At 43.1% G+C, this 23253-nt stretch overlaps 1 protein-coding gene across 5 annotated transcripts in view; it reads left to right on the top strand.

Annotated features, from left to right (window-relative positions):
* CREB5 (cAMP responsive element binding protein 5) overlaps positions 1–23253 on the top strand; it is a 265104-nt gene that overhangs the window by 86250 nt on the left and 155601 nt on the right. For all 5 annotated transcript variants that reach the window (XM_053359570.1, XM_053359566.1, XM_053359569.1 and 2 more), the window contains exon 6: positions 9557–9729. In XM_053359570.1, coding sequence (XP_053215545.1) covers positions 9557–9729 — 173 coding nt within the window. The remainder of the gene's footprint in view (positions 1–9556; positions 9730–23253) is intronic.

Below are 23253 nucleotides of genomic sequence, written 5' to 3' on the forward strand. Positions count from 1 at the left end.
CTAGAGCAGCAACAACATGGCATGCACAGCGGCAGCCATGGCACAAGAAGCTTGTGGTGCACTGTTCAGAGGTGTCAAAGGAGGAGGGTGTAATAAACGAAAATCTGCCCTTATTCCCTTATGGGGGACACAAGAGCCCTTATAGAGTCCTTTGTAGGTTCTCCATCGGTCGGAGGAAAAAACAGAGGCCAACCAGAGAATACTGAGAAGCAAAGCAGTTTGTAAGCCTGATCTTTATTGAACTGTTGCAACAGGGTGCCCCTTCTCACACAGGAGAAGGAGGAGGACCCAGAACCCAGGTGTGTCCACCCTTATATAGAAATTTTAAATTGCCCACCTTGGAGTCAAAGACCACCCCCAGATACATCATACCTAGATCACAGAGAGGGCGGGCTAAAGCAGAAATCTGAGTGGGTTGTTTATCTCATAATCTGAGTGGGTTGTTTACCTCCTGTCTGGCAAGTTACCTGTTAATATTTACTGGATTGATACCTTGGGGAGCCTGGCCAGTCTTTTGTAATGATAAGTACTTAGTTCCTGAGCCAAGTCACAGGCTCACCCTATTCCTACACAGACATACCCTTAAGACAGGATTTGCGAAGGAGAAGACAATGGGGAGGCTCCACCATTTGACCTTGCAGAGAAAACACCTGGTCAGCCTGGGAGTCAAAATGGCTCCATGGCTGCTCTCCTGTGCAGCTTCAGACATGTGGCCTATATATCTATGTACGTGTTTGCTTGGTACATTTACGAACCTTTATTATATACATAAGACCTTAATTTATTTATTTCAAGGGCATACAGAAGGGGCTCCGCCTGACTTCCGGGTTAGCGCCACCGGCAATGGCGGATTTCCTCTGATCGGGAGGAATCCGCTTTGTGGAAATTAGGGTCTTGACCGCCACGGCGAGGCGGAGACCCACCAAAAACCATAGGCGGGAGAAGCCTGTGGACGTGAGATTCGGCTGGCACCTTTTGCGCCTCCCCTACTCACGGAGAAACCCGGTTTCGGGGATCCGGAGCGACGTGGGGTGAGCGGTGTGGTGCTTCGAATCGACTGCTCTTTTCACGGAGTGAAGCCGCATTGCTGTTGCCGGAGAGCGCTGACTTTTTCCTGTGGACAATTGGACTTTAAACAAGTACCCGTGAAAATTGGATTATTAAACTACGTAATTTGGCATCGAAGCAGGAAGGTCTAAACAGGAAGTCCGCCTTCCGCTTTTGTAAATAGTTTGAAGCAAAGACATCGCAAGCTAAAGTCTGAAAAGTTTTTTGTAAAGGACTAAATTTCCATCGGCTAAAATTACTAAACCCCCCTTGGAAGCAAGAGAAGAGGGGGGAAATCTTATATTGTTTAAGCCTGCAGGAGAGAGAGTAAAGAAAGATATATTTCTACCGTCTTGAACCTGGGAACGGGCTGTCAAGAAGACAGACATTTTGGGAAAGTTCATTGACAGTGAATAAAACGTATGTTGACAGATAGTTAAAAAAGAGAAACATATTGATTCCAATGTTTCCTTTTGCACTTAAAAGGAACAAAATATTTGAAAAACGAAAGTAATTTTGTTGCCGGATCTGCTTTCAAAAGGACGGATACAAATAGAAATTGTTTCCTATAGAAGGAGCTTTTGAAACTGCTGTTGGAGTGGACCTGGGGAACTCGCCAGCTGTAGAGATTAAAGATCGTGAGAACTAGACATTGACCTTGGACAAGAATGTGGGCAGAGGAAGCTCTTAGTCTCTGCTTTTTGCAGGACAAGTGCTTTGTTGGAGCAGCTTCATAAGAAGATGGATTTGATGACTACTGCAACTGAAAACTTTGGACAAACATTGAATACCTATATAGAAACCTCTCAGGAACTGACCCAGGAATCTGCTTTGATAGGGCAAGCTGCGGAGAAAATAAAGGAGGAGGTCGTTGTTGAACCTCAAGTAATGCAAGTGGAGAGAGCCGCGGCCTTGCAGGAACATAAGCTGTTGTTTCTGATGCCCGAATCTGGAGTGGGCCAGATTTGGAGAGATGGAGTCCCGTTTGGACTGGAGATGGGAAGTTGGATAGATTCCCCTACGCAGGGATGTTCTGACTTCTGGGATCTGGTTCTGGGCCAGGGGGAGACTGGAGTTGTGGGGGCCTTTAACTTTAGAGGGACATTGAAGCATGCCTTGAAATATCTTTTGAATTTTAGTGCTGACCATGGAGAATGGGCTGACCTGTCGAGAAGGGATAAAGACATTGTTAGGTTGGAGTCAACCCGAGATCTACTCCTCTGTGGCAAAGGAAGGAAATTAAGAACAAGATCAGCAAAAGACAAAGTAAAGTGCAGGTATAAACATGAAGAAGATCTGCAGAAGGGACATGGAAAAGAGCTAAGAGCCTCGGACAGAAGATCACCAGGTTGATGGACTAGATGGAATTGATAGAAAGGACTGACAGAACCCGAGACCAGGAAGATGAGACGGTGGATGAAGATTGGAAGAAAGTTTAAAAACTCATTTAGAGAAATAATGTAAAATTAATGACTGTTAGAAAAATGTTGGAATGAAACTATTTGGCTTTAGTAGAAACGCTATAAGGAGTTATGTTTAAAATAAGTTTTAAGTCTTAGGGCTTTTTATGGTAAGAAAAAGTTAAAATAAATTAAGACAATTAAATGACAGAATATGGTGAAAGATGGAAAGGATTTGCTGAGATAATTAATAATTAGAATACAAAAAAGGAAGGTGTGAGGAGGTCGATGAAACAAGTTAATGAAAGATAAAGATATGGGAATATTGGATTTGTTTTTAATTCTTTTTTTGCTTTTGTTTTTGGTTTTGAGGTATTGTGTGTTTTGTATTTTTTTATTTTTTGTTGACTTGTATTGTTTAATTTCTTTTTTCTCTCTCTTCTTTTTCTGTTTTTCTGTAAATTTTAAATTCTTAATAAATATCATTAAAAAAAAAAACACAGAAGGGGCTCCGCCCCAGCAAACCCGCTCTCCACTCGCAGCCAATCCAGTTGACCAAGAGAGGCGCACTCTGTGTTGCAGAACCAGAATAAAGAGCCACCTTTCCTCCCAGTCTCACGGCAGCCCAGTTGCGCCCTTCTGAATGTGTGCCCGCAGCAGTGGCCCCTGCTGCCCGCCCCCATGCTACACCTCTGCTGCCCTGCATAACTTCATATAGTCAGCAAACCCCACAACACTTACTTATAGCAGAGGTGAGCAACATTTGAGCGCATTTGGTCCATCAAAACACTGTCCCTCACTCATGCTGGTGCCTTGAGTCAGCTCTCTTGAATTTGGCTGGAGACGAGTTAGGGTGGAATTCCTTGCAGAAAAGCCTTTTCAGAGAAGATAGGGAGACGGTTATCAGTTTTCCTTGAGAGAATTTCCCCTGGTTCTTGGCTTGTTCCCAAAGGAGCGTTGTAATCTTTAAAAGATTATAGTGCACAATGAAGGGGCATAATTATTAACTAGAACTGGAGGAACTATCAGTGTGAAGAAGGACAGTATTAGCATTCCTCCTCTGTTCTGGCATCCATCCACTTCAATCTTGCAGTGACAGGATGCCCTCCTGGAAGTGGGCAATCACTAAAACGAAGCTGAGCAAAATATCTATATTGCCTTTAAAAACAAACACTCTCTTGTGTATGATTTAGACAATTGCTCGAAGGGAGGGGGAATGGATGCATCAGTACTGTGCTGCTGCCAGGATTAAATTATTATCATTCAAAAAAGTTCCCCCTCTTAAGCCATTCAAGGTTAAGCTATTTTGAGAACATTTGTGTGTAGGGAAACTAATAAGCTTTTTAAAAAACAACAACTGGAAAAACACTTAGTTTAAAAGCGGAACTTACTTTCTGCACTTTTTCTCTTTCAATTGAAAAGCGGGCAATTCAAAGACTTGGATGCTATAATTTTTTTTTAAATGATGGTAATAGATGCCATTTAATTTTTCTTCACGTACTTGCAAGATTCTTATTTTTTGTAGGTTTCACCCTCCTCCACATATTTTTGATCCGCCAGCTTTGATTTGCATACACAACATTCTAATTACCTCTCCAAGGCCAACCAGTTCTGGATATTTTAAATCCGAGTTGCAAATTTTGAAGGAAGCATCTTTTAAAACAACCCTGGACCTTTATACATTTGGCTACAATAAAGGTGCACTTCCTGTGCATGTCTTTGAAGCAGCTCTGGCAATGACCATAATTTAGGAAAGCGTGAAGTTGTTTCATATTGATACTGCCATGTAAAACCATGCAAGGTGAGAGATTCATGTCCATAGTCTGTCGTTTGGAAGCAATGCTATAAATCTCCCGACTGGTCTTGAGTGTGGATACCTCTGTAGGAGTTACAGTAAAGGAAAAATCAGCATAAATGTAATGGTCTGGGTATCACAGCTCCTCTTCAGGAGCATTAGCCATGTTTACTGTTTATTTGTATTTGGAAAAATTGTACCCCAAAGTTTTCAATTCGCAAACAGCATGAAAAAAGAATCTGTCAAGAAACTATCTTTATGATGAAAAACTTAAATATAAGAATTCTGTCTCGAACATTGATTGAATTACACAGGATTAACTATGTGAAAGGGGGGAAAAGCCAGTTCTTTTAGTCTTAACCAAAGCAAGAGAGATCTACACTGCAGTGGGATTTGGTTCACAGTTTGCTAAGAGGAAAGTGAAATGATACTGTTGCTAAAGAAATGGATATGTAACTTGTGATATTTCATATTTATAGTTGGCTGGTGAACACAGCTTTTTTATGAGCTGGTGGAATTCAAAAGGTCAGAGTGTGATGGATCCTTTGTGGACATTCCATCAAACCTCTATTGGTCCACAGACATAGGCCAATGAGTTTTTAGAATTCCAGTGAGAATCTGGTGACTGAACTGATGGATATGCCAATGGACACACCATGTTATGCCAAAATGAATCCTTAGAGTAGGGATGAAAAAATCACATGATCTCTGGCCATTGACAACATAGACTGGTAATCCAACAACATTTGGAGGATATAATCATGTATATCTAAGTAGGCTTTAATCAATTAAGTACAATATTATACTGAAGTTGCTGATGGCAGCCTATAATTAGCTATGTGGTTTTTTAAAAAATAAATAAATATTGACATAATATAGTACCCCACATTTCTCAGCAAAACTGCTGATTTTTGTTGTAGTTGAAATTCTATTCCTGATTACGTTTGTGGAGCAAAAGTATACGTGATTGCTATAATATAAAGTGATGCTTTCATTTGGACAGAGATACTTACTGAATGAATTTGAAGCAAATATATTCCTTTGCAAGGCCATTAACTGTTTTCTATTGAGATTGCGTTTGCTCGACCAAAAAGAAAGAGGGGGGAAAGCTCCAGAGTAGCATGTAATGCTTCATTAGCAGACATAACCTTGTTTGTTTGCTTTTAAAAATTACATTTAGAAGAGGAAATCAGTTTGCACCACTGACATGCTGCCAAATTCCTGTTTTATAAACTCCACAACAGGCAGTTTCAGGAAGAAGAAGGGAGAAAAAATGCTCCCTTTATGGCTTCAGTACTATTAAGACAAAATATAAATAAAAAGCTATCCATCCAGTTGAATTCCCCTGCTCAGTGGCCTTCAATTAGCAGGATGCTGTGCAGTTATCCCGGTGCAACATATAGTAAATGACCCTAATTGTGCGGTACGTATTTTGTGTTACTGCAATTTCAACTGGAACATAAGGAGTGCTTTGTGTGCAGTGCTGCTTGAGTGATGATCTCAGGCAGCTGATTGTTTGTGAAATAAATAACCTTTAGTCCATGTAGTATATGGGTCCTCCTTTTTGAAGCTTGAAATGTACTCTTTCAGTATTCCTCCAGGGCAGCGTGTATTTTCCCTATATGAAAATTTATTTTAACATTCTCATGTAATGGTTCGTGGAACTGGGCTCCCTGCCTTTCAAAATACTGCCTTTTCCTTTAATCTAGAATGCCTAACAACAACAACAAAAACTCTGCTCAAACTTTATTCTAACATAGCCACTGGCACATCCGGTATATGTTGTATACTATTGTGTATGTAAAAGCATATGTCAAAGGGGATAATCTGTGGGGATACAAAAAAGGGACATGGATGCATGTTATTGATGGGTCTGGAAAACAGGAGGCATCTTTCATTATTCATTTCCATTGATAATTAGAGGGCACCACTAATGAGATCATGTCACAAAAATTAAGATAAAAGATGAAAAGCACTTAATCCATTATGTTTTTGAGGAAGCCATCAGAAGAGTTAGCGATGTTTACATTTAAGATGAGTGGCACGCAGGAGATGGAAAGAAGAAGCCTGTTCATGCCACAAAAGAAATGATTGCCAGGAATGTTTTCTGTGGAAAGTTCTGCGAGTCTTCCTCTGCTGTCATCATTGCATGGCTGATTTAATCCAATACATGTATATTGGAAGTCTGTATAGATGGTAGCTTAGTAGGTTCTGTTTTAGCATTGTGCACTCAGCCAAAGCAGTGGGATAAACAGCTTTCAGTGTCTCAAATTTCAGTGGCGCCTTCCATTGGACGCAATAGCGGTGGCACCTGCTGCAGTACCCCAACATTGCCCAAATATGATTTTTTTGGGGGGGTTCCCTCATACACCCACGCTGCTTCCTTTGTGTTTTATGCGTTGACAGTTATTATTTCTCTCGTAAGGCAGGGTGGGGGACTGAGGTAAGCGCACCATTCCTGTCAGCCCTGGAGAGTGTGCGCATGCGTGGGTGAAGGGGAAAGCCATTGGTCACGCTAAGTCAGGCCAGTGCCGCTCAAGCAAAAACATTCTTTTCCCCATGTGAGGGAAGACGAGGCAGCAGCGGCTATTTACCTTTTCATGGCTTGCACCATGTAGCTAATGAGTGGTCTCCCCAGCAGAGCACAGAACTGCTTCAGAGTGCAGCTGCTCAGGCGCTCCCCGTTTCCTCTGGCGGGGAGCACCACCGCCACAGACACCGGTGGGTGTCGCTCCTGAGGTGCCTCCGAATCCCTGCCGCCACAACTGCCCTTCCTGAGGTCAGTTGACAGTAGCTCCATGGTGGAAATCCAAACTGTGGCTCCTTTTCCCTCTTTTCCGCTCCCCACCCCAGAAGGAAAGATTCCTGCGCGCACAACGGACAGAGAAGGGGCTTGTCTCAAGCAGCCACCCGCCTCACTTTTGACCCCCAAGCCTGGCTGAGTCACAAAAACCATTGCATGCACGCACTGTGCTGGCTGCCTGGATTCCTGGACCGTCCACAGGCCAGATCTAGAAGGCAATTGGGCCTGGTCCGGCCTGCGGGCCTTAGTTTACCAACCCATGCTCTACGTCCTACAGTTCTGTGATGTGACCTTAGCCATTCGGGCTGATCCTGCAAGCTTCCTGAACTATGGCCGCATACACACCATACATTTCTAGCGCCCTCCCCCAAAGAATTCTGGGAACTGTAGTTTGTCCCTCACAGAGCTACAACAACAAACCACAGTTCCCAGAATTCTTTGGTGTGTGGGCTTTAACTGTATGGTGTGTGCCCACAACCTGTGACTAAAATAAAACAAAAGCCTCACCTGAAAACTTTTACTCTTGTGTCTGGTAGATTAAAATAGAAGTCAGAAGATTCACTGCATGTTTAAATATAGGTAAATAAAGGTCCCAGCAAAGCAGAATAAAACAGGGCTGCCCACTGATTAACAACACTGGCACTATCAATCCTAAAAGTTGGTTCAATGTACTGTATATAGCTCTGGCAGCTGAGAACCAGGAGGCTCAGTGTCCTTTTGGGATTCTGACAAACTATGCAGCTACAATTCGGAAATCAGAAATCCGAGAAAGGTGCTGGGTAACAGATGATCTAACAACCATAAATATGTTCTTCCATTTCCCATGCATGCAATGTTTGCTAACCATTCTGTTGGCAGTAGAACTTTGCAGTCAAGCAGTATTTCAGGGACTCATATTTTTTACCTAGCTGTTACAGCAGTGTGCATCACCTTTTAATTCTTCACTCGTTCATTCACAACGAGTGCTCTTGCTCATCTTGCTTTTAGCATTATCACACACTCAGGAGAGTTTAGAGTACTTAGCATGATATAAAAACCATGGATGTGGCTGCTGTCAAGCATTCAGGGCTGGCATTGACCCAACTTGGAACACCCAGGAAGAAGACCAGGCTGGACCAATCAAGATTTGTCTAACAGCAGCAGAGAAAGTTAGTCAAAGTCAAATGCTTCTCAAGCTGGTCATCTGTCTCTGTATGCCTGAAAGATATCTGTTCCTGTTCTTTGTGAGGCAGCATCTGACAGATAGTGGCCTGCTATGCACTTTCTTGATTAACAGTGAGGGCTGAAGAAAAACCTTAGCTGTGCTTCTAGATGGGTGATATTTTTAATGCAATCACCAAAACTGCTTTTGCAAATACAGGAATGTGGGGGTGTGGAGGGCAATTATAGAAGACCAGGGGGATGGAGGAATGCTTTGCTCCTCCCACACCTCCACGGATGCCACGCCATCCCTGTGTTTGCAGGTTTAGAAAGACAACATGAGGTTGGGACCTTTCTGTGCTTCTCTTGGGCAATCTAGTTCATTTCCTCAGGTAGTTAAAGGTGATTTTATTATCATGGCACAATGGGTTGGTGCACCTGGCTGTTAAGCAGAAGGTTGGTGGTTCCAGCCCACTCAGGGATAGCTGTGGGCTGGATTCCTGCATTGCAAGGGGTTGGACTAGATGACTAGCTGACATCTAGAATTCATAGGATCATATAATGGAAGGGTTGCTTCTATTATATGATTCTATGAATTTTAGATGTCAACTTCTTATTCCTGTTTCAGGTCTCAGCTGCTGAATTTACTCTAGATACTTACTTATCTGTGGCAATAATGTTACCTTGCATTTAGCCTTAAATTTTTGACTTTCATGTCTAGCTCCTCTTACTACTTAACAAGAACTCTAGGATACTCAAAAACATATCTTGCGTACCAACAGGTGTTAGAGCAATAATGAGAGAGCAAAGATGAGTCCAGGAATAACTTTGTATTGGCTTAAGATGTCAGCTACACCCAGAATAAATGTTAAGGTTCTCGTACATATATATATATATATATATATATATATATATATATATATATCACACACTAGTTGTTATTCTGAGTCCTGTCAAACCCAATTCACTTATCATTCTCAGCAGATCTAGTACTGTAGCACCAGGCTGAATACTAAATCAATGTGCCATAGACTGACCGTGAAAATCATTTTCAAATGAAATATATATCACACACAGGCAAATGGATATGTGCAAAATGTCTATATTATAAATCACGAGTCAGATGTACAGAAGAGTGATTAGTCAACTTCCAAGTATTTTCAATTTGTGTTGCACTGTAAAAGCAGAAGAGTTATTTTTCATTTCTTTATAGCTGTTAGTTAGAGCAAGATCTATTGACACGCAGTTTGCCGGGAGCCAATAACTTTTCATTTTTTGTTGACACTTCCAGGTCCCTAATTTTAGGCAGGAGGGAAATTAAAAACAACACAGGATAGCATCCAATTTACTCTCCCAATCCCCTTCTCACAGAATATTTCAATGCATAACGCCGTTGGAGGAGCCATGGCAGCACCGGGGACGCACCAGCTCTCAAACCCAAGGATGCCAAACCACGAGACCAGCATCGTTATTCAACAAGCCATGCCATCTCCGCAATCGAGTTCCGTCATAACACAAGCACCTTCCACGAATCGGCAGATTGGGTAAGGACATCCGCGGTTGATTCTTGCTTGGATGAAGTGCTGGTCTAGGTCTTGTGCCAGATGTTGGGTTCGATGAATGATACACGGAGAAACGTTTGCAAGATAATCTAGCGAGGGGCGGCGGCGGTTATGTAGTGTCATGGAAATTCATGCTCAGGGTTCTTACTGCTGTTGGAACCTGTTGCGCCACAATAAAGGATCTAAGTCTACTGACTGCTGTTTTGCTCCAAATTACTTGGCTGGAATTTCCTTCTTTTACTGACCGCATGGACCCGCGGGGGACTTGTACCCCAACAAGCTGAGCTGTTGAGTAGTCTCTCAACCCTTATCAATAGTATTGCTTAGCATTTCAGCCACCGAAAGAGCCATTCATTCAAAACGTACTGTGTTTGTTCATATATCTCGGATTACTATCCTAGCGAGACCCCACGTTTCTTCTGTACAGTTTGGAGTCTATAATGCAAAGCTAATCATAACTGAGAGCTTAAGTGATAGCCTTTCTTCTCCACAAGAGCCCAGAGCTATCTTTAAGAGGAAAGAAGCTGATCACCCATCAAAATGTCCTGTGACCTTCAGGGCCAAACCACCCATGAGGCAAAGTGAGGCAACTACCTCAGGTTGCAGGATCCACAGGGGCAGCAGATCTGGCCTCCAAAGAATGCATCGCTCGTTTATTGGTGACTAGGAGGCACTGCTGGTCTCAGGGCCATCTTACCCATAGGCACTAGGGGTGCGGGGCACCTGGGTTCCAAGATCTCAGGGCGCCAGGCCGAGAGTCCGGGGCTCAAGAGTTGAGTCCGGGGAAGAGCCCGTCCGTCAGTTGGAGCGCCACGGCAGGCTCTTCCACTGCAGGCGGTGCTGCACCGCGAGTTTGGGGGTGATCAAGCCAGTGAGACGCTGAGACGGCCAGCCGGCTCCACCCTCCTGTGCGCCTGGGACTGGGTAGCTGGAGGGGGGGCAGCGCCGGGCGGATCTTTGCACCCCAGCGCCACATATGCTTAAGACAGCCCTGGCTGGTCTCCTCCCACCCCTAGGGAGTAAATGGTAGGGGCTGCCCTCTGGGGTCTCCTGGGCTCTGCGCCCACCTGATGTGATTCAGAGTGGGTCCCTCTCCTCCACCACCATGACAGCCTTTGATTCCCACTTCAACCGTTGGGTAAGGTTGATCTGATTTCCCCACTTGTTCCTGATGTAGCTCTTCACTCCCCTCCTCTTCCCCGATTGGGGAGCACCATTTTCTGCTTTGCCCCAGGTGCCAAAATGTATTGGGCCCCCAGCTTGATTCCAAAGTCAACCCCAACTCCATTATATTTAGGCTGAGGATTTTTTAACCACTCCATGTGCTGGCTCTCCCGTTCATCCATAATGAGCATCCAGCCAAATTGTTGTCCTCAATGAGCATCCAGCCAAGTTGTTGTCCTTAACCCATTAGTGTCTCTTCATACATTGTTTATAATCTATTAGTCTGTTTCCTAAGTTTTGAAAGAGCCATCAATGGGTATTCTACAGCTTTTCTATCACCTGTAGTAAAATGCATGTCCATCGTGTTGTCGTATGCTCGAATGCTTCTTCCTGGACCTCTGGCCTTGAATGAATAAGAATTGCATGATGAGTGCAGCAATTGGTATGGTGGGATAGAATTGTGAAACTGCCCTTGCTATAGCTCACCTTTACAATGGGTAGGGTAGGACAGTGGAGGTGAGCTTGGGCTATGCAGGTGCAGCAGTAGAACCAATTTTGCTGCGGCTCTTTCCCTCCCCAGTGCCATCAAAGTCAGCTGTAGTGATGCCAGTGTTAGCTCAACCCTACCAAACTGGTTTCTACTGTGTAAGACTCATTCAGAGATTTTTCCAGATGTCTTTTTCTTCAAAAAAACAATGCACAGTGGATGCCTATATGTTTCACACATCCCAGGCTCCTTCATTGTGTGTGTGCTCCTGTTGTATTGACCTCCTGTTTTCTTAGCACTGAAAGATAAGAAAATCAGGTTCTTTTGACAATTTATGTACTCATTGATACTGCTATTGGCGTCCGGAATGTGGTTCTGTGAATGTTGTGGGCATCTACCAGCTATTGACATTAGTTTTTTAGCTCATTAGTAATGGAGATAAACACTTACTCTATGTTGACAGTATTGTGTGCTTTCTTTTATTAAAAAAAAATACAGTGGTAATATATTCTCAAAGGTGTGCCAAAGTTCTGTTGTGTACCTCTCTTACACACTAGAGCTCTGTTCCTGCTGTCACATGCATCCTTTGGGGCAAATGCAGAGAGCTTTTGATCCTTCAAATGTTTTTAACTACATAACTCCCATCATTCCTGGCCGTTGGCCCTGCTTCCATGGACTGATGGCGAGTCTGTAACCTGAAGCGTATGTAGCCTGAAGCGTATGTAACCGGAGGTACCACTGTTGAGAGAGGGGGCCCCGACTATTTGCTCTGTTGCACCTTAATCCCCATTAATGGGTCGTCACCCGGGCAATCACTTCGTGGAAAGCTAGTTTGTCTTGATTAGATGTTAACACTTGCTAGATCCAGGGATTAATTACAGGGCTCTGGCACCCACAAACTCATAACAGTATGAAGTATTAGGAGAATTTGCTGCCTCAGAAAAGGATTCTTTTTATTTTGAGAGAGAGAGAGAGAGAGAGAGAGAGAGAGAGAGAGAGAGAGAGAGAAATGAGTGGCCCCGCGAAATACGTTGGTTAAAAAACTCTAAGCTTTTCAGCAGACAATGTCGTAATGGTCTTAGTGCGTCTTAAGTGGGAGCAGAATCTGGCCCTGTAGGCTATTGGAAACTGCAGTGTAGCAACATTCTGGTTTTTATCACAACTGTAGATAGTTAAGTGTCAAAATATGGCCCAGCCACCTGCAAATGTTTGCACTGGCTGCAGTCCAATGAAAACAACAAATGGCAAGATAAGGTTTCATTCAAACTGTTGCATTCAGGCCTCACTCCTGCACATGAGACTGGGATTCATCTGTATGCATGTGCATTTCATTCCATGAGGCAGAGTGAGGTGTCTTTGGAGTGGCTGTAACTTTTATTTCCAGGTCTTTCTTTCTTTCTTTCTTTCTTTCTTTCTTTCTTTCTTTCTTTCTTCCCCAGGAGGCATGTGTATAAAATGGTATCATCCTAGATACCAGACAGGATAAGGGTTGTTGTGAACAAATTACTGGCATTGTATAATTTTTATATGCATACTAATTTCAGATGTTAATACAGTGGTGCCTCGCAAGACGAAATTAATTCGTTCCACGAATTTTTTCGTCTAGCGAATTTTTCGTCTTGCGAAGCACGAATTCCCATAGGAATGCATTGAAAATCAATTAATGCGTTCCTATGGTCAAAAAAAGTCCAAACAAAGCCAAATTTGGTACAACAAGAGTTTATTAAGTGCTCTTTAAAGTCACACATACTGTAAAGAGCATTTCAAAATTCAAACCCAGATTTAAAAAAAAACAAAACAGCAGAGTGGCCCAATGGTCACAGAAAATCATAAAAATGCAGGGGGGAAAACACAAGCTTCCAGATTCTTGCAAACCCATCCCCAAATGTTCCCCCAGCCACCCAGCACACAGAAATTCAAATCCAGATTTTTTTAAAAAAAACAGCAGAGTGCCCCAATGGTCACAAAAAAATCATAAAAATGCAGGAAAAAAACACACAAGCTTCCAGATTCTTGCAAACCCCTCCCCAACACCAAGTCCTTGAATTCCAAACACCCCAACCCAAAATCCAAAACCCCCCAAAAAAGTTTTAAAAGCTTAACTTGCCAAATGGCTGCAAAAGAAGTTTTGGAAAAGCTTCAAAAATCACCAAAGTCTTTAAAAACCTCAAAAAAGGCTACTATGTACACTGCGTTCTATGAGTTGCTCCTCGAAGTCAAGTCGCAACTGTATTAACGGTGTTAAGAAAAAGGAAACAAACTTGCAAGACGTTTTCGTCTTGCGAAGCAAGCCCATAGGGAAATTCGTCTTGCGAAGCAGCTCAAAAAACGGAAAACCCTTTCGTCTAGCGAGTTTTCCGTCTTGCGAGGCATTCGTCTTGCGGGGCACCACTGTATACTTTTGCTGCCGAGGAGGCCCCAAGTCAGATAATTGAGAAGAGGAGAAGCAGAATACAGCAATATTTCCTTCCTTCTCCCACAAAAACCACGATGTGGTGTTTATTGTGGGATTGATAGCAACGTAAGCACGCAAGTTTATTGTATCATTCGCATTACACTGTTGGCATCCAAATTTCAATCCATTTTTTTTCTTCTGCATTTGAACTGGATTTACCCCTTCTGTTGAAAATCTAGAAATTTGTTTTTAAAAGCCTGTTTCTGATTACCTGTTTGTGATCTTAGCGGTGTGTTTGCAAATTAAGCCCCTGTCTGGAACCAACTTTAGTCTGAAAATTCCCATGTGTTGCTGTACTGTCCTTAAAGCCAGTGGCGTGGCTAGGGTTTTGTTGCCCGGGGCTGTCACTGAGTTTGCCGCCCCTCTCGCTGTTCCTCACCCGGGAATCCCGCTGAATTGCCACAGTCCTCCCCTCTGCTCTGACTGTCCTTCCCTCCCCCCCCTGCGCCCCCCGCAACCCAAGGGGTGGGAAGGCACTCTGTTCCTGTCACCTCAGACTCCACCTCTTCTTTGCTTTACTTAATGCCTCATTGTGTTCTTTCTTTCTCTTGCTTCAAACACAGGCAGAGCTTAAACATCTATCCCTGCCAGGCAAAAGCACCCAAAAATAGTGCAAAGCAGGAGGGATAAGGAAGAATGTAATCTCTTATACAGTGGTACCTCGGGTTAAGAACTTAATTCATTCTGGAGGTCCATTCTTAACCTGAAACTGTTCTTAACCTGAAGCACCACTTTAGCTAATGGGGCCTCCCGCTGCCGCCGCGCCACCAGAGCATGATTTCTGTTCTCATCCTGAAGCAAAGTTCTTAATCCGAGGTACTATTTCTGGGTTAGCGGAGTTTGTAACCTGAAGTGTCTGTAACCGTGAGGTACCACTGTACCTGCATGTTGCTTCTGTGGACAGCTATAATAATAATATAATAATAATAATTTATTATTTATATCCCGCCCATTTGGCTGAGTTTCCCCAGCCAATCTGGGCGGCTCCCAATCAAGTGTTAAAAACAATACTCTCTCCTGGGAGTGACGCGGTGGCCTGGGCGCCCGCAGGCTTCCCGCTGCCCAAACAGTCCACCCGCTGCCTCCCCCTCAGCTGTAGGGTGGCCCGGCTTGCCCTGCCCCATGGGCAGCTGGCTTCGCCCCTGGGTGCAGGGCACGCGCGCCGCCCCAGGCATCCAATCGGCTTGCTCCACTGCTGGTGACAAGCCCCGTTTGCAACTTCAAAAGCACAGCCCATTACTCAGGAAAAGAAAGCCATGAATACCTGAGTGTGGGTGCTCAAGAGCTACAGGTGTGCAGTGCACACCTCAAAAGAGAAGTGGTTCTGGGCAGCTCCCAAGTGCCGGTGGGGCGGCTCAGTCCCCCCTCTCGTCTGCCTCCCTCCTGGTAGTGGCTGTAAGGGCGATGCTTGAGCCTGAGTGGATTCGGGGGGGCAGTGGCACAGGCACATGCTCCCCCACCGATGGAAGGGGAAGGCGAGAGGGGGAGGCGGTGCCCCTCTCACTGTGCAGCCCCATGGCACCAAGGGCGGACTGCTCCTCCCCCCCTTTCCTCTGCCAGTGCTTAAAACACACATCCCAAACCGACCCAGGTATAAAGTGGTGGAGTCATTTGACTGCATATTCCAGGGGTTGTCAACCTGGTCCCTGTTGATATTTTCACCCCCTCCCATTTCAAGAATCTCCTGATCTGATGTTTAGAGAAAGGAGGGGCCAGAAACTGCTCTTCTGCTCTTCCACTCCTGACTGCCTGATTCTGTGTTTGGAGAGAGTCTTACCTATGTAGTGACTAGATGGCTGAGTGGGAGATGCACCACTCATACAAGCCAGTAGTTCTTTAGTTTGTAGTAGCTATTAGAAATAAAAGGAGTTATGCTTCACAGCCAGCTTCCGCGTTATTTATACTCTGCATGAGTCTGGTGCTCACAATTTACAGTTGTGAGTCCAGTACACTGAGACTTGCTTTCCAGGATTGGAAGGTCTCTGAAAGTGCTCCAGTCGCCTAGCCCAGTCGGGGCAGAACCAGTTATTGAGCCCAGTCGCTGACATCGGTTGAAAGGCGTGCTGACAGTCCCTACCACCCACTAGTGGGCGTTTCAGGATTCTAGGTGGGCAGTAGGGGGTTCTATGGCACAAGCTGAATCCTCCTTCCATCAAGCACTGGTGGGCGGGAAGGAAATTTTACCATCAAGAAAGACGCATTAGTGAGTGGTAGGTATAAAAAGGTTCACTACCCCTGATATATTCAAAAGGAAAAAAAATCAGAAGAATATAAACAGTGACATTCTAACCATGTCTACCCAGAAGTAAGTTCTATTAAATTCAGTGGGACTTCGTCCCAGGTAAGTGACGTTAAGAGTGCAGTCTTAATCAGCATGCTTTGCCTTTGCTTCATTACCGCCAGAATATGGGGTCTCTGGGAAGCCAAAGAGAGGAAAGACAGTAGTCTCTCAAACAGTGAGAAAAGATAAAATAGCATAAGAGTTTATTTTAAAAGCAAGGCAAGGCAGATAAAGTGGATCCTCCCTCCCTCCCCTTTCATTACTACATCTCATGCAACTGATTTCTTACAAAATTATTAATAAATGACAATTTTTGTTTTCACAAAAAGCAAACATTGCATTGCCAGTGAAGAAGGGAAACACTTTTATTTTTTTTTAAATAAATACTTTTTAGGGATTTGTTACCAAAAAAGAAAAGTGCAAACATAACAAGAGATAAGGAAAGCAAAGAATCAAAAATGTAAACCATAAAGTGTCACAACCTAGAAGGATAAAAGTGCAAAGATACAGCAGAGTTCCAAAGGGATGATAAAGTAATAACTCATACAAAACTTTATATATCTATATCTGTATCTATATCTATGTATTTTCAACCTTTGAGTTCCTTTATTACTGAGAATAAAAGTTCTGTACAGTGTTGAGTGAGCCCAAACATTTGCATATATAGAGTATTATTGAGCCACTTCCTAAATAATATTCAATCCAAACCACTGTTTGAGATAGGTGTCCACTCTTTCCTTAGACAGTGAAGATAATTTGATCTGTTCATTTATTATATCTGTGCTCTTTCCTACAACGCCATTTACTTAGATGTTATCATGATGTGCCTCACTTAAAGTGTCAGCATTTATTGATTGGTACCTGAACAACAATGAAATTCTAAACTAAAACCTGAACAGCAAAGAAATTCTAAACCAAAACAATCTAGATTTTGGACTTGGTATAATGCTGCACATCTGTTTCATCAGTCTGAAGCAAATTTTTGTTGCACTTTTTTTTTTTTAGGAGAACGACCTATTTCCATGGGAATCCCATGTACACCATTTTGAGTTCCATGATGGAACAAAAAGGTTGGATAGTAATTAAATTAATCAATGCATTTACTTTTAATAGTATGGTGCTATTTTCACTACCATAGGAATATGGGCCCAGGTGCGGTGGAGCAATAGGTGGTGGGGCCAAGACATGATTTAGTTGCAATAAATTGAGGACAACCAACTGGGATTTAAACAGGCCACAACTTTATTGATTATAGATGTTAGCAGGTTTTGGCATAGGCATTGGGTGTGTATCTTGAATCAATCATTGAAAATGAGCAGTATTATCATTTCTCCCAGACACAAGGAATTGTTTTATAGCTCCTGGCTGGAGTTTCAGCTGCAAGAGCAGCAGCCGCTGGCCTGGTAGCAAATGCAACTTCCTTTCTACAAAATAATCTGTTGCCATTTCTGCTGCTTAATTTATTACTTCTGCTATATTTTATGGAAGGCTCTCTTTAAACATGAATAGACAAAGCCCAAACAGCTTCCCACTCCAGAGTTCTTAATGGGAATCTTGTCCAGAGTGAAATCCTGACAACAACTTTGGTGCTGAGCACTCCGAAGCAAGAAGCAGAAGCCCTAATGTATCTTAACATGATGGGCAGCTTGTTTATCTGTGGGAACCCTGCATATGTTCCAGAACACTAAGTAAAAATTGGGCGGCCTCCAGTATATGGCTACTCTTGTTTTTGCATTAGTTGAGGGTAGTTCCTTAAGTATATGCAGTTGTGCCCACTGTAACAGAGATTAGTATTGTGAGTCATCAGTATTTTTGGACACGGGTTGATGAAAATTAAATGAACAGTGCAGAAGCTGTGGAATTCTTGAGGAGTTAACAAAACAAAGTTGGTTAAAGTAAACAAGCTATTGTAGATGTTTGACTCCCTGTTAAAGCACCAATATAAAAATTTGAATAAATGATTCAGAGTTTAGCATCCAGGAATATTGGGGGGGGGATTGAACCCATTTCCTGTGAAAACGCCTATTTAATATTCTCAGTTTGTGTTCTTTTCATGTGGTTTGTTTTCCTAAGGTTTCATGGTAAAGTTTTGAAACCAGTCTTAACCGAACACATTTGGTCAGAAGGTTATAAAATGACAGCCAGCTCTGACTGGAGTCCAGGTTGTTGTGGAAAAGCTTACTACTTCCTGATTGCTTGAAATTTCCCCATGGTTCCCTCTTCCTTCTTGGTTATGGATTACAATTCAATGTAATATAAAAGAAATAGCCACTGGCACCACAGTCCTAAACTAGTGCTAAACTAATTTACTTAGAAGTCATTGATTTCTATTCAACTTCGAAGCAGGTTTGGGTTGCAGCTGAAGAAAATGGATTGTTCTGTTGCATTGTTTGAAGAATCAGGAAAAAACTTAACATAGCATCACTGAGATGAAATACTTAAGCAAACCAGTGTCTTGCAAGATGCATAATCAGTAACAAAGCAACACACCAATTAACACCAATATAATCTTTTAAATATATGGCAAATGAAAGATGAGGAAACAAAGGAAAACAAGGTGCATGACAGCAAATTTTCTGTAGCATCTTGATCTGACATTAATATTCAAATCCCTTGCAATGTCAAAATAGGCCATCTATTTCCGTGTGTGTGTGTGTGTGTAAAATAAGTACTTACAATGCTCCCTCTTAATGATTGCAGTGACGAGGAAGGAACATAAGGACTAAGAGGATTCCTAAAGTATCTGGTTCCAAGTTGTGTTGGGCTTTGTATGCTAGCACAAGAGCCTTCAAATTTGGCCTGGTAGCATACTCACAGCTAATGCAGGACAGCCATGGTGTAATATGCTTTCGGCAGGCTGCTTTACTCACCAGCCTAGTTGCAGTGTTCTGCAGTAGCAAGCCCTTCAAGTTGTAGGATTGCCATATGCCCTCTTTTTCCAGGACACGTCCTCTTTTTCATGGGTATGTAAAATGAGAGTTGCCCTAGTGATCCATAGTTAAAAGTAGAAGTTGGCAAATGTGTCCTCTTTTTTGCTTCTCAAAATATGGCAACCCTATTTTCAGGGACAGTCCCAGACTTGCAGAAGCTCTCCTGGTATCTGATGAACGTCCAGCTTTTCCTTAGGATGTCCCTATTTTCATCGGCGAAAATAGGTATGGAGTGTATGGAATAGGACGTCCCCAGGGCTTCTTTTCAGCCATAACTCACTTCCAACACCTCTTAGCCATTGCCATTCTAAGAGAATGAAGGAGGCTTTCATGGTGAGTTCATCTCTTTTTCTAGAAAAATAGCACTGGACGCCCCTGTTTTCATCAGAGAAATGTTGAAAGGTATGCACTAGCTAGAACTTCCCATTCAGCCATAAAGGTGTCCCCACCTAGAGCTCATAGTCATTGGCCTTTGGCAAACCACTATGCCGTTTCAGTAAGCACCTCTCCACTTTGGGCCGTATATCATGAAGATAGTAGGAGCAGCCAACTTGGCATAATTGTTGTGTGTAACGCTTTGAAAGCAATGCTAGGCGCTAAGTGTTATTATTACCGTTTCAAGTGGTGCATGATTAACTTAATGAAACAAATGCTACGAGGCGTGGTTACGGCCATCTTAAAAATGACTCGACAGCTACGATTAATATTCACGCATAGCCGTTCTATCTCTGTCCCATTTGTAAGATTCCTGTGGGAATTCCTGGAGTCAGGAGTTTCTGTTGTTTGTTCATTTGGCAGAGGGACCTGGGGCATGTTCTAGCATTGCAGCCTTTTATGCTCCTCTTTGATTCATTTCCTGATGATTGCCTGGTAAATTTGCGAGATGTGCCCCTAGCCATCAGCAGGACCATAAATTATTCCCCATTAACAATAGCACAATACAATATGCTGCGGAGGATGCCTGTACATTCAATGGAGCCCTGTTCTCCCCAACTATTGTGTTCATATAGGATTGCAAGAGGGGCCATTAGGGAGGTGAATGGGAGGTCTGTATGTGTCTCTCACATCCACCGCTACCTTCATGGGGCAGACGTTGCTTGTCTTGGTGTAAGAGCCAGCGGCAGAGATGCGAGTAGCTTCTGGAACAGCATCACCCAGCAACAACTTGCATGGCCCTGTAAATATGCAAGACCATGTCATATTACAAGTATTGCGCCATCTTGCAGTTTCAAGCTTCTTGGTGGCTGCAGTCTGGCGGGGGGGGGGAGGTCTGAGCATAGCCACAAATGGGTAAACTTGGTAATGGTCTCACGGTAACTGAGAGCAGTTCGGAGCAGCTTCTTCGTATTAGCCTTATCACATCAGGCCATCGGAAAGCAGATAGACAGGTACATCTGAGAGACCTCTGAACCCAATTAAAGTTATGCCACAAAGAAATCAAATTCATGTGGTTTGCATTCGGAAAGTTACATTTGGTGGGCTCTCCTTGCTTTTACTTGGAAACCTAATGCACACCATGTGAACATTTGAAATGCTTTTAACAGTTAAGACCAGCTCAAATAACACTGAACTAGAGCAGCAATAAAGAATGAATTAAGACTGATTGCAACTTGCAGTCAACATTATTATTTTTTTCCCCTTTAAAGGCATATATCTTCGGTTTTCTGCTTTTAGTAGTGCAGTAGCCATCCTATTACCTTTTGAAATAAAGGCTTCAAATGACAAGTGCAGTAAATTGCACTATATCTGAATTTTGTTTTGTTTTTGGTCGGGAACAGTAGTGGGGAAAACCTGGATACCATTTAACTGGCAGCTTGAGTTATACACCTTTGTGACAGTTCAATAACTCTGACGTTTGAATATACAGAAAAACAGGATGGGAGTCTGAGGGATTTATGTGCTTGTTACTTTTTCTTTTTGCGGGGGGCAGGGAGGCTGGTTTTTTGTGGGTAAAAATGCACTGTATTTCACAGAAATAATTGGTGTGCTTGTTTCTTTTTATGCTGCATAGTCCACCCCAGATCAAAACTCATAAGGGCTGGGCATGCTTCGTCACGAATACATTTTGAATCAAAATTATTTAGCAGAATCAATTTACGAACCTCCAATTATTTCCATATCTTCATTCCTTAGGTACCAGTATTTATACATTTTAAATACTGGGATGTGTGTGTGTGTGGGGGGATACATTGTTCCCAACCCCCCTCAGCAAGGTCTTAAGCATTCAAGACGAATCCCTTAATGTGTTAAAGATTCCTCTGAATAATGAATGAAGGGGAGGAGGAGAGCGAAGCCGCGCTAATTCCAGCTCCATTATAAACATAAAATCATTGATTTTGTGGGGGTAAAGGGGAATCTAACCCTTCAGAGGTTAGGCTAAGCAATGAAAAATTAATAAACAAGTACTTAAGTTAAGTTAAGTAGTTTACTGTGCCTTAATCCATTGCAGAAGATCATGTTTGTGAAAGCCTTTTGTAACAGGGCGCATGCCAAGTGCGGTGGCGGGTGGGGTTTGCTTAGGCCCCCAAATCTGCTAAATTATGGTTCTGCCTGCCCGCCTTGTTTCCTAATGCAGAACTCAAGACACAATCTTTTGAAATCTGCAGTAAGCAGCGTGCTAGGTCATATGTGAGTTTCTCCTACTCACCCGTCATATTTGCATGACGTGCTCAAGCTCTTTAAATTTCAGAAGGCCATGTATGAAGTTTGCAGGCAGCAAAATCACAACATACTCCAAAATCAGTCCTGTTGGCACAATGGGGCTTATTCCCAGTTTCACCGGGTTTAGGATTGCAACCGTAGCCTCTCTAACTTAAATTTATTATCTGCTGTGTACCGACATTAAATTTGGATGTGTGTGTCAGTGGCGTGCGGTCAGTGGACTAGGCTAGTCCCCTAAATGTTCCCAGTAAATTAGAGTAGGTGCCTTCTTCTCAAAGACTGGGAAGCTTCTGCCTGGTTTAGGGAGGTGTGATGCTCTCCTGAGCGACGTCACAACCCCCCATCCCTCACAATCGCCCTCACAAGCTGGTGCCTAACTGTTCCCCTATGAAAAATTTCATCACAAGCCAGTGATGTGTGTGTAAATTAAATATGGACATTAAATGTGGCCCTGTGATCTGTGGTGGAGATATTTTGGATGTGGGCTATACAAGTTACCCGTAATGGATTTAACTTATTTCACCATGTTGTCCCAAAACTCAGCACTGCCACCACTGAAGCCTTGGCATGCGTCTGTCTGTCTGTCTGTCTGTCTGTCTGTCTGTCTGTCTCGTGTGTGTTTCCACTAGATGATATTTTCCTTCAAACCCTGCTATGTGCAAGTATCTCATTTTTACAGGATTTGGAGCAGGGTTCGTGAGTGGGAGTCTGATCAATGTGAATAAATGTAAAACACTTGTTTAAGCCCTAATGCTTCTCTGCTCTTGCCCCTTCTTGTACTCCTCCCCAGCCGCTCTGCTTTGGAAAGCATAGGGAAGTTCTGAGGTGAAAGGTTGAGGTGAAGTCCCTTGGATTGGATTTGTATTTCATCAGGTTTCACTTAACAAAGAGCAAGAGATATCGTTTCAAGGGAAACGAGAATAAGGTGTTTTATTTAAACATCTTTATTTCTTAACATTGTAACAGGAGAGAGCATTTGGGCAATACCTTCCCGTCAAAGCTACAGCTGGAGTAAGTCCGGCTGCCTGAATAGCGCTGTATGGCAGAGGAATGTTGCCGCAGTCCAGTGACACTGCAGTCGGCTGTTAGGCACCAGCAATAGTTTAGCAAAATAAAGACCTATCCTTTAGCGCAGGTTATTAGTTAAGTGCTGCAGTTAATTGTTTTGAATGAGTTTCATTTTATTTTATTCAGTTCAATACATATTACAAATTCCTGAACTGAAACGTCGTCCTGAAATACTCACTTGGGTTCTGTGATCTGTGCACATGGACAAGCAACCTCAAATCCTTTAACAAGGTAATCCATTGGACACCGCTCATTTTGCTACTTCTACTCCAAGGATGCCAACTTAAATACAATATTGGGGAGGCCCAAGTAAGCCCCAGTCTGTTTAACTTATCATATAGCATAGCACAGGCACACTATTTGAATGGCAATGTCCATCAACTTGGGTGGGGGTGTGTGGCCCCCTCAGATATTTTACTGGGGAGGCAAAAAGACCATAGGAGTTGGCTCCTATGTTCTA

Source organism: Podarcis raffonei, chromosome 12 (genome assembly GCF_027172205.1).
Source record: "Podarcis raffonei isolate rPodRaf1 chromosome 12, rPodRaf1.pri, whole genome shotgun sequence".
Taxonomy (NCBI): Eukaryota; Metazoa; Chordata; class Lepidosauria; order Squamata; family Lacertidae; genus Podarcis; species Podarcis raffonei.